General features: G+C 44.1%; 1 protein-coding gene across 1 annotated transcript in view; it reads left to right on the top strand.

The window, feature by feature from the left end:
* MTA1 (metastasis associated 1) overlaps positions 1-16,054 on the top strand; it is a 176,702-nt gene that overhangs the window by 82,887 nt on the left and 77,761 nt on the right. Inside the window, 4 exon segments of the mRNA XM_030572101.1 lie at positions 855-972; positions 4,431-4,533; positions 13,359-13,458; positions 15,602-15,790. Coding sequence (XP_030427961.1) covers positions 855-972; positions 4,431-4,533; positions 13,359-13,458; positions 15,602-15,790 — 510 coding nt within the window.

Here is a 16,054-nt window from a genome sequence, read left to right as displayed (position 1 = left end):
GTAACTGGATACTATTATTATTGGAGCAATAGAATACAGCAGGAAAGGGAAAACTTCATTGGTCCTTTCTTGTCAATCCTGGATGTGCCTGTGGTATTTGTTTGCACAGTCAAGTGTGGCTCAGGAAGCAGAAGTGACTTGCAGCTGTAAGCCTTCAGGCTACAGTAGTCTACCAGGTGGCTGAATGTGTTGTGACCTAACAATGGCTTCTTCTGTTCCTTGGGCTTGTACAACGGATTGTCCCCCATTGAGTTGCAAAGTGAGCTGGAGTGCGCAATAGCGCTATTCAGCAGCACTGCTTTATTTTCCCTATGTATGGGCAGCAGGGAATGTATATTGCGGGAGGAGTCCACATAACCTCACAGTGTAGGTAGATGCCAAAGGGCTCATTGGTTGCTCTCTGGAATATTGTAAGGCACAGTCGCATTTTTAATTGCCTTAGCAGTGCCATGTGGTATAGTCTCCTGCGAGAGGAGGAGAATTCACCACCATAGGGTATTAATTTTAATGGTTTTGTTTAGATCCTTATACCATATATGTGTCACTTTTTTCTGGGATGTTAGTCATTGTGGTCCCAGAGCCTCATTTGCATCACACAAGAGGAAATTGTGCTCATGTTAGCTGTAATGACTGTATATGTGTTTCTAAGTAAATGAAGCCATTTGGGAGGAGTACTGTTTTATTTTCATAAGAAAGTCATAGTATTTCATTTTGTTTTTTAAGACCTGGGTTTGGTTCATAGTTCATCCACCTGATTAAAAAACAAATAAAAATCTGTAATCAAAAACTGGCCACAAGCTACCAATAATATTAATAATGTTGCTTGCCTTTTGTCTTTTTTGTTTTATTTTTAGGATTTCTTCTTTTATTCACTAGTGTATGATCCACAACAGAAGACTCTTCTGGCTGATAAAGGAGAGATTCGTGTTGGAAACAGATACCAGGCAGATATAACAGACTTATTAAAAGAGGGTAATTTCTGTGATTTCATTAGAATTGTCAAGATACCATGCTGAAAATGACTTTTTTTTTTAATTTTTTTGTTTGTTTAATGGACTGTTGGCTCATGGGCTGTGGAATCTTTCACTTCTAAGTCACATGATGGGGACTTTGTCCTGGTTTCTTAGAGGCTAATGTGGTGTTACCAGCTGAAGGCAATTAGTTGAGTTTCAGTCCAAGCCCAAGTGGGCAGTTGTCCAGGTCATAAAAGCTCTTGAAACAAATTGGATTAATTGGTTCCGTCTGAGCCACTGCTGCTGCTGCTTCTTTTTAATTTGTATTTAATTGAGATTTGCCTTGGAGAGCCCAGATTTTCACCACGCACATGAAAGGTGTTTTTGTGTTCTGAATCAACCCTCTCCTCACACCGAGGGTGCTTCCCAACCAATCTCGCATTAAATACAGTCTACCCATTACTCCTGGGTGCCCACTCCCAACAGTCATCTAACCACCCATCATTTTTGGCTGAGATCATAGAATATCGGGGTTGGATATTAGTCCAACCCCCTGCTCAATCCCCAACCAAATCATCCCAGTCAGGGCTTTGTCAAGATTGACCTTAAAAACCATTAAGGAAGGAGATTCCACCACCTCCCTAGGTAACCCATTCCAGTGCTTCACCACTTTCCTAGTGAACATTTTTTTTTCCTAATATCCAACCTACACCTCCCCCACTGCAACTTGAGACCATTACTCCTTGTTCTGTCATCTGGTACCACTGAGGACAGTCTAGATCCATCTTCTTTGGAACCCCCTTTCAGGTACTGCTACCTCGATATAACGCGACCCAATATAACACAAATTTGGATATACTGCGGTAAAGCAATGATCCAGGGTGGAGGGCTGTGCACTCCGGTGAATCAAAGCAAGTTCAATATAACACGGTTTCACCTATTATGCGGTAAGATTTTTTGGCTCCCAAAGGCAGCATTATATCGAGGTAGAGGTCTAGTTGAAAGCAGCTATCAAATCCCCCCCCCCCCCCCATTCTTCTCTTCTGCAGACTAAACAATCCCAGTTCCCTCAGCCTTTCCTCATAAGTCATGTGCTCCAGCCCCCTAGTCATTTTTGTTGCCCTTCGCTGGACTCTTTCCAATTTTTCCACATTTTCCTTGTAGTGTGGGGCCCAAAACTGGACACAGTACTGCAGATGAGGCCTCACCAATGTTGAATAAAGAGGAATGATCACGTCCCTCAGTTTGCTGACAATGCCCCTATTTATACAGCCCAAAATGTCGTTAGCCTTCTTGGCAACAGGGGCACACTGTTGAAGCTGGATATGAGTCTCATCCACTGTAACCCCTAGGTCCTTTTCTGAAGAACTGCTTCCTAGCCATTCGGTCCCTAGTCTGTAGCAGTGCATGGGATTCTTCTGTACTTGTCCTTGTTGAACCTCATCAGATTTCTTTTGGCCCAATCCTCTAATTTGTTTAGGTCCTTCTGAATCCTATCCCTACCTTCCAGCCTATCTACCACTCTTCCCAGTTTAGTGTCATCTGCAGACTTGCGACGCTGGAACTCTCACCTATAAAGCAGGAAATCCTTAATCAATGCTGGCGTGAACTGTGTTCCAGGACAAAGAAAATTGTGAGGATTTACAGCTGTCTCCTGATGCATGTAAGGGAGAGGGAGAACTGTAGGAATTATTGTCCCTTTTCCTGCGGGCCCAAAGAAAGGGAGCTGGAGCTCTGGGGATCTTTGCTTTCCAACACTCTCAGGCCCTGAAGGAGGGGAAGCAAAAAGATATTCACTCTTATCCCCTCCAGCTCTCTCTCTGTCTCTTCCCCCCAGCCCCCCGCCCGAGGGGGTGCCTTCCCTTCTCCAGAAGGGGAACAGCTGCGAACCACAGTACAAGGATCTCCATCAAATCTTCTGATTGTGCCATTCTGCTGGTCAGAGGTGTGAAGTAACATTGGTGTTTTGATCTGTGCGTTGCTAACATTATTTAGCTTAGTTTTATACCAGGCAGAAGGGTGTGGATCTCAGATCAGGGTTTCTATTTGCTCTGCTTGGGAAACTGGCATGTTTTAGCTGCAGCTGGGCTAGCCTCCGAACATTAGAGGAGGACGAGTTAACCTTTATGGGCCACCCTCTCCACACGTTGGGACAACAGGGCTAGGGGGAAGAAGAATCTTCAGATCTTCTGTAGAGAATAAAAGGGAGGCCAGTGTTCACTGGGCTGAGAAGAAAAGAAACTATGGAGAGGGAAGATGGCCGCGGAAAAGATTTGTCCAACAGTGGGCTGATGTCCTTCATACAGCTCCACTCTGCCCCCCCACCCCTCAGATCAGCTGATGAATGTGTATATTGCTGGGGCTGCTGTGTGTGGAGGAGTTGTGGATTTGGAGGGAATGGAGAGAGTGTTTGGGATGAGGGGAGAGAAAAAAATGTGGGGGAACAACAAGGCAAATGGCACAGGGAAGGTGGAAGTAAAAGGTTTAATAGAGGGGGAAAAGAGGTACACTAATATAGAGACTGTAAAATGTTGCAAGCCTTAAAGTGGAGAAGTGAAGGAAGAATAGCAATGAAGATGTGCCTTTAAAATGTATTTGTGGCCAAATGAGTGTGATACTCACACTGTGTGGAGTATCAGAGGGGTAGCCGTGTTAGTGTGGATCTATAAAAAGCGGCAAAGAGTCCTGTGGCACCTTATAGACTAACAGGCTTATTGGAGCGTAAGCTTTCATGAGTGAATACCCACTTTGTCAGATGCATACTGTGTGGCAAGATCCCAATGTCTCAGCATTCTATTATCATTGTCAATCATATTGTATGTTTCAACTTTTGCTTCCTAGTATTTCCAGGGGTTGCTTGGGTCATTTTTAGAATGGAAGATAGTGATGATATTTAAGAATATCATTTGTATACAAAAATGTATTAAGTATGCAGTATCTTTCTATAGACATAACATATTAAGCATATAGGTCAACTTTTTCTGTGTGACATGGTGAAAAAGTTGTTCAGACTGTCATTTTATTGCTCTTTTGGCTCGCATCCCCTTATCATTGATCAGGTGACCATATTGTCTGGGCAGCAGTTACAAGTCCACTTCTTCATGTGCCACAAAACTTGAACATTATTATGGAATAGTGTGGGTATTAACAGGCTTAGAAAAATTTACCAGACATCCTGACTACTAGCCAAAGGTGATCCAGTGTGGTCTAGGGACACAACTATGGTGGGAACATAGCATATATCTTTCAATAACAGTGGCAGAGCAGATAGCTGTGTATCTGGGATGCGGTTGCCACAGGCAAATGGGTGAAAGGCTTTCCAGCAACGGCCACACAAACAGCAAGATAATGTGCTTTAATAGACCAAGGGCCTGGCAGTTACATATTTTTTGGGTGGGATGAAATGCAGAAGAAAAACACTTTTATTCTTGTTGAAAGCTGCTATGCCAAAACATTTCTGACTTGCATTTCAACCAGGTGAAGAAGATGGAAGAGATCAATCAAAACTTGAAACAAAAGTTTGGGAAGCATTTAATCCGCTAATAGACAAACAGATAGACCAGTTCTTGGTGGTAGCACGGTAAGAAAATTTGACCTTTCCTTGGGGAAACAACTAAAAAACTTTAACTTTTTGGGGGAGGGTGAGGAGTGATGAGAGGTAAATTTTGTTGGTGATTTCTTGTTTCACCTTCTCCTGTCCCAAACCCAATGTTCATATTCATTCTCTCTCTCTCTCTCTCCTCGTATGAACTTTTTTGGTTGCTGGTTCACTTGCTCCTTTTTAAAAAAGGTGTGTTTTGCTTGCCTAAATGGGGTATGTGACTTGAAGTGCAAGATATGAGACTGCATAGTTGTTCCCAATCTGAGGCAGAAAATGCAAATAAAATACAGGAATTATGGACAGCCATATCCTGGGAGTTACTGAAATACCTATTTTAACATTTTGATGGGAGTGTGGTAAGGATTTTCAAATAGCATGGCTAGATTATGCAGATTATGTTGATGTAATTTATTTTTGGGCAAAATCTTCAAAATCTGTACAGTTAGTAAATGTTGAAAATGTACATTTTTCCAGCTAAAAGCCCCACTCCAATCCATGATGATTGTATTAAAAAAAAATAGAAAATCTTGATCTCATTACTCTGAAATATTTTCTTGAACATAGCATATATTTGGAAGTTTTTCACAGTAGAACCATTAGGTTCCACTTTAATTCTGTGAACGAAAACTTAATTCTAAAATGTTAAATGGGTGAGGATATCAAATTTCATCTTGTGCCTATTAAGCAAGTTTACAGAACTGTCTGAAAGCCTGGAAGGAAAGGGAAATGGGTGAAATAATTGGAGAGAGGGATGTGGTTAGTGAATGTACTTGGATGTTATTGGATGTTGAAGGGAGGAGAATGGGTGGAGTTGTGAATTATTAGTGGAACTTGGGGTATGTCTACACTACAAAATTGCTCCGATTTTACAAAGTCAATTTTTGAGAACAGATTGTATAAAGTCGAGTGCATGCGTCCACACTAAGCACATTAATTCGGCGGTGTGCGTCCATAGTACTGTGGCAAGTGTCGACATTCCAAGCGGTGCACTGTGGGTAGCTATCCCACAGTCCCCGCTGCCCATTGGAATTCTGGGTTGAGCTCCCAGTGCCTGATGGGGCCAAAAATTTGTCGCGGGTGGTTATAGGTAAATGTTGTCAGTCAGCCCTCTCTCCATAAAAGCAGTGGCAGACAATCATTTCGCCCTTTTCCCTGGATTGCCCGAGCAGATGCCATAGCATGGAGCCCGTTCAGCTCACTGCAGAAGTTATGAACATTGTAAACACCTCACACATTATCATGCAGTTTATGTAGAACCAGAAGCTGAAAACCCAGGCGAGGAGGCGACGACAGCGCGGTAACGAGAGTGATGAGGACATGGACACAACTTCTTTCAAAGCATGGGCCCCAGCGATGTGGACATCATGGTGTTAATGGGGAAGGTTCATGCCGTGGAACGCTGATTCTGGGCCTGGGAAACAAGCACAGACTGGTGGGATTGCATAGTGTTGCAGGTCTGGGATGTTTGTCAGTGGCTCCGAAACTTTCTCATGCATAAGGGCACTTTCATGAATGGAACTTGGTGATTTGCTTTCCCCTGCCCAGAACCGGAAGAATACCAAGATAAGAGCAGCCCTCACAGTTCACAAGAGAGTGGCGATAGCCCCCTGGAAGCTTGCAACGCCAGACAGCTACCAGTCAGTCAGGAATCAATTTGGAGTGAGCAGATCTACTGTGAGGGTTGCTGTCATGCCAAGTAGCCAACGCAATCACTGAGCTGCTGCTATCAAAGGTAGTGACTCTGGGAAATGTGCAGGTCATAGTAGATGGCTTTCCTGCAATGGGATTCCCTAACAGTGGTGGGGCGATAGACGGAACCCATATTCCTATCTTGGGACTGGACCACCAAGGCAATCAGTACATAAACGCAAGGTGTACTTTTCAATGGTGCTGCAAGCACTGGTGGATAACAGGGATGTTTCACCAACATCAACATGGGATGGCCGAGAAAGGTTCATGATACTCGCGTCTTCAGGAACTCTGGTCTGCTTAAACAGCTGCGGGAAGGAATTTACTTCCCAGACCAGAAAATAACTGTTGGGGATGTTGAAATGCCTACAGTTATCCTTGGGGACCCAGCCTACCCCTTTATGCCCTAGCTCATGAAGCTGTATACAGGCACCTTAGACAGTAGTAAGGAGCTGTTCAACTATAGGCTGAGCAAGTGCAGAATGGTGGTGTAGTGTGCATTTGGATGTTTGAAGGGTCGCTGATGCAGTTTACTGACTTGCTCAGACCTCAGCAAAAGGAATATCCCATTGTTATTGCTGCTTGCTGTGTGCTCTACAATCTCTGTGAGAGTAAGGGGGAGACGTTTATGGTGGGGTGGGAGGTTGAGGCAAGTCGCCTGGCCGCTGATTACGCACAGCCAGACACCAGGGTGATTAGAAGAGCACACCAGGAAGCGCTGCGCATCAGAGAAGCTTTGAAAACCAGTTTCATGATTGATCAAGGTACCATGTGACAGTTCTATTTCTTTCTCCTTGATGAAAACCCACCTCCTTGGTTGACTCTAATTCCCTGTAAGCCAACTACCCTCCCCCTTTGATCACAGCTTGGAAATAAAGTCTCTCTCATTTTAAAAACCATGTATTCTTCATTAATTGATTATAAAAATAGGGCGATAACTCACAAGGTAGGCTGGTGGGGTGTGGGAGGAGGGAAGGAAAAGGCCACTTCAAAACTTGTTGAATGACAGTCTTCTGTCCACTGGGGTGGAGTGATTGGGTGCCCGGAGCCTCCCTCTCCCCACCCCCGTGTTCCTGGGTGTCTGGGTGAGGAGGCAGCTATGGAACTTGGGGAGGAGGGAGAGCAGTTTAACAGGGGCTGCAGTGGCAGTCTCTCCAGCTGACATTCCTGAACTTCCACAAGACGCTGGATCATGTCCATTCCTGCAGTAGCCCCAGCAATGCATCCTGCCTTCTCTGATCTTCCTGCCACCACCTCTCCTCATGTTTGCTGGCTGCTTTCCTGTCCTGTCTTGTTGTGTCCCTTCACACTTTCTGCTCAGCTCTTTTTAAGTGTGGGATGCCTGCATGAACTCAGAGAACATTTCATCGCGCATGTGGTTTGTTTGTTTTTTTGCCACCTTATCTAAGATAGCCTTTGGGACGGAGGAGGGAGGATTGAGACATTTGCAGCTGCGGGAGGAAAAAAAGGGAGAGAAGTATTTAAAAAAATACATTTTACAGAACAATGGGTATACTCTTTCACAGTGAACAACACTATTCACATTACATAGCACATGTGATTTCGGTACAAGGTCATTTTTATATTGAGTGTCTGTGGCTTTGGTGTTAGAGATCAAACACGCCGGGCAACAGAATTCGGCTTGCAGATGGTCATGGTGTGACAGGCAGCAGTGACCTCCGAACAGCTAGTAGCCTTATAATAGCTGGCAACCATTAGGGGAAATTGGACACCTCACGGACACAGTAGCCTGAACTTTTGAACAGTCTTCCCTTATCGGTCTTGAGGCAGTTGAAGCTGGTCCTAAGCTGGTTTCTGCTGAGCAGATTGCAGAAGTGCAGGGTTTGTTAACCACCAATCAAATGCTAATACGACCGAAGCCTGTCTCTAAGTGTGTATAAAAAAATTCTTGTGTTTTGTATGGAGTAGAGTCTTTGTACCAAGGTACAAAACTCTCCTTTATTCTGCAGAATAAAGCAACCTTTCCTTATCCCTGTCTAGCTGTCATTGGCTCTCAGCTAGGTGGATCCAACATTTCGGTAACAATGGTAAGCAAGTGTCTTTCGGCTTCTGCAGCCTTCATAACAGCAGCGCCCTCCTTTCCCATACCAAACAAAGCCTGTTGAGTTGTCCATTTAGGGCTGTGTTTTTCGTGTTAATGTGAAGCAGCAGAAACCAAACTAACCCCCTCGTTCCCCAATCCTTTTTCTCTGGGATGACCGCTTTAACCCTTCCCCCACTGCTCTGCATGGCTGGTATCAGGGAAGATCTGTTCTAGCCAAACGCGAGCAGCTCAGTGTGAAGCCCTCCCCATCCTTTTCTCTGCAATGATTGCTTTAGTCCTCCCCCAACCGCATGGCTGGTATCAGGGAAGATCCCTTAGCGAAATGCGAACAGCTCAGCACCAATTCCCCTGCCCCCCACCCCCTGGTAGGCTAACTGCGGGGAGGATTTCTTTTCAGCCTCTGGCAAACAGACCAGTAGGAACGGCCCCCTCTGTTCCCTTAATTAAATTCCCGTATTTCAACCAGGTTACCATGAATGATGTCACTCTCCTGAGGATAACACAGAGAAATAAAGACAGATGTTGCTTGAATGCCAGCAAACACCAGGACCGTACGCTGCCAGGCTTTGTCATGCAATGATACCAGATTACTTGCTACTAGCATGGCATGATAAAGTGTACTACCATGGAGGAAGAAATGAAACCTTCTGCAAAGGCTTTTGGAGTACCTCTAGGAAAGCTTCATGGAGATGCCCCTGGAGGATTTCCACTTCATCCCCAGACACGTTAACAGACTGTTCCAGAAGCTGTACTGACCGCAAATACATCCCAAGTCCTCAGGGGCAAATTAATCTTAAACGCTTGCTTTTAAAACATGTTTTATATTTATAAAGGTACACTCACTAGAGGTCCCTTCTACAGCTTCATGGTCCGGGATACCTGGTTGGGAGGGTATTTCACTCAGGGTGAGAAAAAGATCCTGGCTGTCAGGGAAAACGATGTGCTGTGTTTTCCTCAACCTCATCGTTGTTGTCCTCCTCCTCCTATCTTCCCCGTCCGCAAAATCCTCAGGCGTGGCGACTCAGAGTACCCCATCATCAGAGTCCACGGACAGGGGTGGGATAGTAGTGGCGGCCTTCCCTTAGAATTGCCTGCAGCTCAGCGTAGAAGTGGCATGTCTGTGGTTCTGTCCTGGAGCGTTCGTTTGATTCTTTGGCTTTCTGGTATGCTTGTCTCAGCTCCTTAAAGTTTCACACAGCACTGTGTTGAGTCCCTGTTGTGGCCTCTGTCCATCATGGCCTTGAGATTTTTGTCAAATGTTTTGGCATTCCATATTTTGGAACAGAGTTCTGATAGCACAGATTCGTCTCCCCATACAGCGATCAGATCCAGTACCTCCCCTACGATCCATGCTGGAGCTCTTTTTTGATTCTGGGACTGCATAGTCACCTGTGGTGATCAGCTCTCCCCGTTGGGCCAACAGGAAATGAAATTCAAAAGTTCGCAGGGCTTTTCCTGTATACCTGGCCAGTGCATCCGAGTTTAGATTGCTGTCCAGAGCGATCACAATGGTGCACTGTGGGATAGCTCCTGGAGGCCAATACTGTCGAATTGTGGCCAGTAACCCTAATTCGAACCGGCAATGTCTATTTTAGCGCTACTCCCCTCATCAGGGAGGAGTACAGAAATCAATTTTAAGAGCCCTTTATGTTAACAAAAATGGCTTCGTTGTGTGAACGGGTGCGGGCTTAATTCACTTTAACGCTGCTAAATTCGACCTAAACTTGTAGTGTAGACCATGCCTTGGTTTGCTAGAATCTAGGAATTTCTGCAAGTTGGGCAGAGCATCTGATAACATAGCCCCTGATTCAGAAAACTGTCAGTCCTGTTGCTGAAGTGCATTGCTGCATAGGAATGAAAAACTAAACATGTCCCCTTTAAGTGCTTTGCTGAATTGGGGCCATGGTTTTAAAAGATATTTAACTTTCCTATTTTTCACTCGTAAGTCTTCGTTGTGTTGAATTCACAAGATGGTGGTACCCATTATAGCACCAGTTCAGGAGAGCATTCCTAATTGAAGGCTAACGCTTAAGCATGTACTCAGACTTTTCTGAAAGCTGTAGATGAATATTGCAAAAAAACATTTAGCAATTACCAAACATCAATAAACATCTTATTTATCCTCATCCTGGTACCCTCGCAAGGAACATACAGGTGGAGATACCTTGATGCACGTTGTTTGCAGATGATATCCATCTATGCAGTGAGGGGAAATATAGTTTAGAAGAGGATCTTGATAAATGGAGAGATGTATTGGAGAGACATGGATGCAAAATTAGCAGAGGAGGGAAAAAAAGTACTGTGAATGTGAATAATGTGAACTGAAGAATGGTTGAAACTAGGTGGTGTGACAAAGCTCCTCCTCTACCTTGGTGGGTCCTGTGCTTACTGGTGGATTTGCTTGCCTCAAAGATCTTCCCTTCTAGTGGAACCCATAGTCTGGGTCAACTCCTCTTGTATCTGATCAGGAGTTGGGAGGTTTTGGGGGAACCTGGGCCCACCTTCTATTCCTGGGTTCCAGCCCAGGGCCCTGTGGATTGCAGCTGTCTGTAGTGCCTCCTGTAACAGCTGCATGGCAGCTACAGCTCCCTGGTCTACTTCCCCATGGCCTCCTCCAAACACTTTATCCTCACCACAGGACCTTCCTCCTGGTGTCTGATAACGCTTGTACTCCTCAGTCCTCCAGCAGCAGCATACCCTCTCACTCTCAGCTCCTTGCGCCTCTTGCTCCCAGCTCCTCGCACATGCACCACAAACTGAAGTGAGCTCCATTTTAAACCCAGATGCCCTGATTAGCTTGCCTTGCTTGGCTGCAGGTGTTCTAATCAACCTGTCTGCCTTAATTGTTTCCAGAAAGCTCCTGATCATTCTGGAACCTTCCCTCTTACCTTATCCAGGGAAAGGGGACCTACTTAACCTGGGGCTAATATATCTGCCTTCTATCACTCTCTTGTAGCCCTCTGTCCTGATCCTGTCACAGTTGGCAGACAATGCCAAAAATGCTAAGTTTCAAGTATCTGGGCTCCAGACTCTGGGTAAAGGGACGATGAAATAGAGCTTGGATGCCTGGCTCAAATGGAGAGAGAGAGAGTTGGTGTAATATGTGACAGGAGGATACCAATAAGATTAAAAGGGAAAATCTATAGAATTATGGTCCATCCAGTTTGAAAGTATGGCTGGAAGTATTGGGCAACACAGAAGAAAAATGAGCAAATATCGCATCCACAGAAATACAAATGTTGAGATGGATGAGCGGTGTAAACAAGAGAATCCACATGAGGAATGAGTGTGTTGGAGACAAGCTCAAAGTAACACTCATAAATGGAAAAAATGAGGGAGTGCAGTGTCATGTAAAATGCAGTCCTGACAACTATGTGGATAAGCATCTAACAGATCAGGAATGAAGGAAAAAGAGGCCAACTCAAAAAGAAATAGTGGGACGTCATAAAGGAAGAAGTTAGCATATGATGTGATAGAGGATATGGCATTGAAGAGTGCTCTTTGGACTGAAGGACTTGTAGAGTGGACCCCATTTGATGCCGTTAGCACAGGCAAGAAGAAAAAGCCTCAATGAAGGAATTTAGGGAACAAATGAGTGTGTGAAGTGAAATAGTAAAGGGAGATATTTCTTCTAAAATAAAATGCCAAATCTTGTTAAGAAGCAAGATGGAAATGGCTCATACTCATCTCAAAGTGCACAAAATGGTTTATTTTCCTGATTCTTGACTGTGCCATTTGAAGGGAACTTTCATCAATATTTTAAAAAATGACTAGCAATTTTTGCTTGTCAAGTTTGAGAGAGCTTAAAGTGCTAGATTGAGTGCTTAGACCTACTGGGGAGCCAAGGGTTGACCTCAGTTGGCTAAATTGAAGTAAAAATGTTAGCTTGTATCTATACTACAGAAAATGTCACGGTTAGCTAGTGCTTGTTTGTTGTTGGCCAACGTATTTTTCCTTATCTAGACATACTCTTTCTAGTCCTGTGCGTTGTGACTGAGCTAAGATGAATTCACTGTGGAATTCATTGGCTTTAGTAAGTTTTTGTGGTGTTCCTCCCACAGCATTTCTACTTTCTTTGAGGTGTCTGAGTAAAGAAGCAAAACTTATTAAAGCTAGCGCCTCGGACACAACACAATGGATTCTACTGGAACAGTGAGAAGGAGGAAAATCGAGAACAGATAATTGGGGAGTAACAGCTGGTGGGGATTAAGGGGAGAACAACCTTATATGCTTCTTGCTAAGACTCTCACCCATTGATATATCTGAGAAATTTGGAAAGACCTGACAAACTGGGTGTGACAAGTGGTGAATGTGGATATGGTGAAGGCTGGGAATGAGGAAGGTCATGGGAGTTTGGGGAGCCTAATGAGTTTTTGTATAATGGGCATGGTAAGCTGGAGAGGCTGGCATGAAGAGTTGGATTGCTGTCTCCTTCCACCGCTGCGCCTCTCTGCCAAAACTATGCATGTAGGACATACCTGGCAGAATGTGAAACTGTTTAAATGTGGATAGACTGTCTTCTGAAACTTTCTTAGAGGAATGATAATTGGATCACTGCTGTTCCTCCTTCCACCTGTTATCTTGGCAGCTATCTCTTCTCCTTTGTGCCGTCAGTTAATTAAAAACTGCTCTTATCTTCATGGAAAAGGTTTTGATGTGCCTGAAACCTGATGTAGATCAGGTTTCCAAGTTCAAGGCTGACCTACCCATATCTCTTGAGGGGTGGGGAGACAAGGATGCATCCCAATGTGGTCCTGGAGAGTTTTTTCTCTCTCTCCTTGTGCCTCCTGCTATGCATGAGCATAACTTAGGGCCCTGTGAGCTAAGCAGAATGAAGCATATGTAATAGCAAGCCGTGTGATGAAAGGGATCTCTGGCTCAGAGCCGGAACATAACAGTAAGTCCTGATATGAAGTAACGGAGAGACAAAGTAATGGAGACGAATGCCAGAGCTGTTCACTGTGAGGCTGCTAGCCTCAGAAATAGTGTGTGTGTGGATTTTCCTGTATCTCTTTGCATGCAAGGTTAATGTTCTCTTAATCCTTTTCAGCTCTGTTGGTACATTTGCCCGGGCCCTAGACTGCAGTAGTTCTGTCAGACAGCCAAGTTTGCACATGAGTGCTGCTGCAGCTTCCAGGGACATCACACTGGTAAGATTAAGAGGATTGTGAGAGAAATGTAAAATATTCACCTCTGCTATGACAGTAGGCACATGGAAGGATGGGAAGGTGGATTGTGACTGAAATTCAGCTACTGCTTTTGTAAAGGTGCATTTAGATTACTGCCAACCTTTTTTTGAGTTTTATTGCAATATTTTCTGTCTAGTGCTTCTCAGTCATCTCCTGTGGTACACACACTAAGTAGCTGTCTGTTGGCTGTGTGTTACATGATAGCTTTGAAACACTGCATCCGATCAATTCCAAAAAAATCGGGGAATATTCTAGCCATCAATGGGTGAAGAAGATCAGAACAGAAAACTTGGCTATCAAATATATTGTTCCCTACTAGTGTTTGCTAAATTTAAGTACAGCCTGTTCCTTCTCTATATTGAGTTATTTGTAACTAGGGCCCTACCAAATTCACAGCCATGAAAAATGCATCACAGACTGTGAAATCTGGTCTTTTGTGTGCTTTTACCCTATACTATACAGATTTCACAGGGAGACCAGCGTTTCTCAAATTGGGAGTCCTGACCCAAAAGAGAGTTGCAGCGGGGTGGCAAGGTTATTTTAGGGGGGTAACAGTATTGCCACCCTTATTTCTGTACTGCCTTCAGAGCTGGGCAACCAGAGAGCGGTGGCTGTTGACCAGTTGCCCAGCTCGGAAGGCAGTGCCTTCATGCCATGCCATGTCATATCATACCATGATACCCTTGCTTCTGCACTGCTGCCTTCAGAGCTGGGTGACTGATGAGTGGCGGCTGCTGACTGAGAGCCTAGTTTTGCAGGCAACAGCGCAGAATTGAAGGTGGCAATACCATGCCATGCATCCTTACTTCTGTACTGCTGCTGGTGGCGGTTCTGCCTTAAGAGCTGGGTTCCCAGATAGTAGCCACTGCTGACCAGCTCTGAAGCAGCACCACTGCCAGCAGCAGCACAGAAGTAAGAGTAGCCGTACTGCAAACCCTCCTCCCCCCCCCCCCACGATAACCTTGAGACTTCCTTTTGAGGTTCTTTTTGGATCAGGACCCCTACAATTACAACATCTGACATTTCAGATTTAAATAGCTGAAATTATGAAATTTACGATTTTTAAAATCCTGTGACCATGAAATTGACCAAAATGGGCTGTGAATTTAGTAGGGCTCTATTTATAATAAAGTTCACAAACTGGTGGTATTGTAAAACATTACTTTTATCACAGTGATTAGTATTTAATGAAACAAAAAAGGAAAATTCAAGCTGTGTATCAGTTTCCTGACAGCGAGATGCATGAACTTGTTGAAGAGTCTCCAAAGGAAAGTATTGGAAGCCCCAGTGCTTGGGTCATTTCAAGTGAACAGGACAAAGCACTGTAGAATAAATTCATAATGCACGAAACTAAGAACAGTTAAAGTTCCTAAGGGCAAATAACCTGTAACTTTAAACCACTGGAAATAGAGTAAAGTCTTCACCCTCTATCATCTCTCTCACTCATCACATCCCTACCCCCAAGCAAATCCATCAGTTATCAACCACAAGCAAGCTTAACTCTGCCGTAGTTGGTGTGGTTTTGATTGGGGGGGTGGTTGCACTTTGGAATGTCAACTGTTTTTAAGGGATTTTTGGTTCTATATTAGGTTGCAGTTAGTAAGGTGCATTGACTTTTTGTTTTTGTTTAATGTAGTTGCTACTGATTGTGAGTAAAAGAAGATGCACAATAAATTTGAGTTTGTGTGGCATGTCCTCAAAGGCCCCCTCACCCCTGCTTCATCCATGGATGGAATCTAACACAGCTTTCCCATTTGCAGTTTCTACGATTGTACCATTTCATTATGTTTTTACATATAGTGACTGAATCAGATTACTGCTTGTGAGTAGATGAGTAGAAATTATAGGTACATGGGATCAGTTTTTCCAAAAAAGCACCATTACTAGATGACCATAGCATCCATTTACTAGTAATGAATGGTCAATCTAGAACTGGGAAAGTTCTTACTAATGTATGGTAGTGGAATATTTTGCCCTCCCTCTGCCGCCAGTTACAGCATGTGGGATATGTATAACACATCTGATTCTTGTCACTGGTTTCATTTCTAAGCATTTTATTATTTGCCCATCTTTTGTTAATTTTATTTTTTAAACTTCTGTTTAGTTCCACGCTATGGACACTTTGCACAGAAATGTCTATGACATTTCCAAGGCGATCTCTGCCCTTGTGCCACAGGGTGGGCCAGTCCTGTGTAGGGATGAAATGGAAGAGTGGTCTGCTTCCGAGGCAAATCTCTTTGAGGAAGCACTGGAAAAATATGGAAAGGACTTCACTGACATTCAACAAGATTTTGTAAGTATAAATTGAGGCAGTGCAATTTAATTATGTTCTGCTCCGGGACTTCATCTCAAACAGCATCTGAACTAGAGTGGCACTTGGCCTTTTGTTCCTTGAATGGCCTGAAGTGGAGCCAGCACAGCATGCTTTTACCTAGCCTTTGCCCCAGTTCTGAAGTGAAGGCACTGTACTTGAAAGGCATTTATTTTATATGGCCATCAAGAATGGTTGGTGCCCCTAGCAGATACTGACTGCCTCCTCTGTTAGGAGGAATTATAG

Source organism: Gopherus evgoodei, chromosome 8, assembly GCF_007399415.2.
Source record: "Gopherus evgoodei ecotype Sinaloan lineage chromosome 8, rGopEvg1_v1.p, whole genome shotgun sequence".
Taxonomy (NCBI): Eukaryota; Metazoa; Chordata; order Testudines; family Testudinidae; genus Gopherus; species Gopherus evgoodei.
Note: the sequence above shows the minus strand (reverse complement) of the source record. Positions and strands in the feature narration are given on the sequence as shown.